We start from the raw sequence: 1,683 nt of genomic DNA, 5'->3' as shown, positions 1-1,683 counted from the left end.
GAGTTATTCTCTTTGGATTGTTTCTGTTATAAAAAAACACATCAATCCAAGGGCAATTAAGTTTTTTTTTATCATAAACAGCTGCCACACTAAACAAACAGACAAACAATTTTTACGTAGCAGCTTATAAATAAGCTGTCCCTCAATCTAGTTCACATAAAAATATCACCATTACTAACTTAGAAAGCTAAAATATATTGCTTCAAGTGTACATTGAAGGCATAAATAAAAAAATTAAATTTAAAATTTAGATATATACATATATAAGAATTATATGATATATATGTACTTTTTTTTTTATTCGAAGAAAAAAAAATTCGTGTTTTGATATTTCGTTGGTCAGCTCCGCGCTAAAAAAACAGCCGGCGGAAATCGTACGAATGCGCCGGGGCGGGTCTTTTTCAGGAACGGACAGGTCCAGTGGTCGACGAAACCGGAGTGGTTCCATAAATGTTCTCTTTTCGGAGCTCTCTTCTGAACGAGTTTCAAGACTCGATCTCTGACGTAGGTAGGAGTCCATCCTCTTCACCCTGGGGGTGTCTCACGTCCCTTTCCCCAGGCGAAGGGGAGCCTGCACCACGGTTCCCCGGCCTTCACTGAAACGTTGTCGATCGGGGAGATCGGCTCCGACCGCTTTGTCTCCGGTTATCGGCTGCCTCCTTTAAGGTAGAGAATTCGCCGCCTTCGCTTTCTTTTATTGTCTCTCTTTCTCTCATTCCCATGCTTCGGTGAACTTGAATTTTTGGGACCAGTTATTTTTTTTTTCTTATTGTTTCATCGATTTACTTGATTTTTCTTTCTTACGTTCCAAATTGTCTATATTGGCTTTTGCTTTGAACATGATAATTTTATCTGTTTTCACATACGCGGAGGCTAGAACTGGTCAACGACTGGAATTTGGTGTTATCTATTGTGATTGCAATAGAAGATGTAGTTGAGCTGTTGATCTATGTCTTCATCAAACTTTTATAAATTAAGGAATTTGTTTAACATGTCTTTTCATGAGATTGTTTGTTTTGATAGCTGGCGTCGTATTGTTTCAGGTTATTATCGTAAGTATCAGAATGGAAATCATATGGTTGAAGACGCTGTCCAATTAGTTCGGTAAAAGGCAGCGATATCTGGAGCTTGGTTGGAGGTGAATTGAGTAACTTTGCTTTGGATTTCTTTTTAGGAAAGTGCTTGGGTTCCACTTTTGATTTATAGAAAAAATGATGGTTTCAGAGGATAGGGTTTTTCTCACAGGTAAAGACAGTTCATCATATCTTCTTTAATTTTCTTAAGATTTTTTCGATGAATGGAAAATATAGGAAGGGTATTCTATGCATGATGCTTGATTGTTGCAGAAGTGTTCACATGATTAATTGGTTGCCACTGTTTTTTTTTATCAGCGAAGGGTGGAATTTAGGACAACTAGATTGTCTTAACTTAACTGGATTCTACATTCTTTATTTAAATTGAGACAACACAATCATAGAATTTGTACACCCAAAAATGGCTTGCACGGATTTCGAGACAATTTAACGGTCTAGATAAGAAAACGAAAATAAATTGTACTTCCCTCCTTAAAGCAAACTAAATATGTATTATCATATTTACTCTTTTTTATCTTCTATAAATAGAGAAACTGTGACATGTATTAAGGCTCTCGGGCTCTTCTCTCTCAATCTTTCATGTAGGGAA

General features: G+C 36.7%; 1 protein-coding gene across 1 annotated transcript in view; it reads left to right on the top strand.

The window, feature by feature from the left end:
- The first annotated feature begins 372 nt into the window (after nt 1–372).
- The window catches only part of LOC110028303 (VIN3-like protein 1), a 37,171-nt gene continuing 35,860 nt past the window's right edge, over nt 373–1,683 (top strand). The window contains exons 1-2 of the mRNA XM_020730095.1: nt 373–666; nt 1,044–1,245. Coding sequence (XP_020585754.1) covers nt 1,212–1,245 — 34 coding nt within the window. The 5' untranslated portion in view covers nt 373–666; nt 1,044–1,211. The remainder of the gene's footprint in view (nt 667–1,043; nt 1,246–1,683) is intronic.

Source organism: Phalaenopsis equestris, unplaced genomic scaffold (assembly GCF_001263595.1).
Source record: "Phalaenopsis equestris unplaced genomic scaffold, ASM126359v1 Scaffold000510, whole genome shotgun sequence".
Lineage (NCBI taxonomy): Eukaryota > Viridiplantae > Streptophyta > Magnoliopsida > Asparagales > Orchidaceae > Phalaenopsis > Phalaenopsis equestris.
The sequence above is the reverse complement of the archived record's forward strand: the minus strand, read 5'-3'. Positions and strand labels throughout refer to the sequence as shown.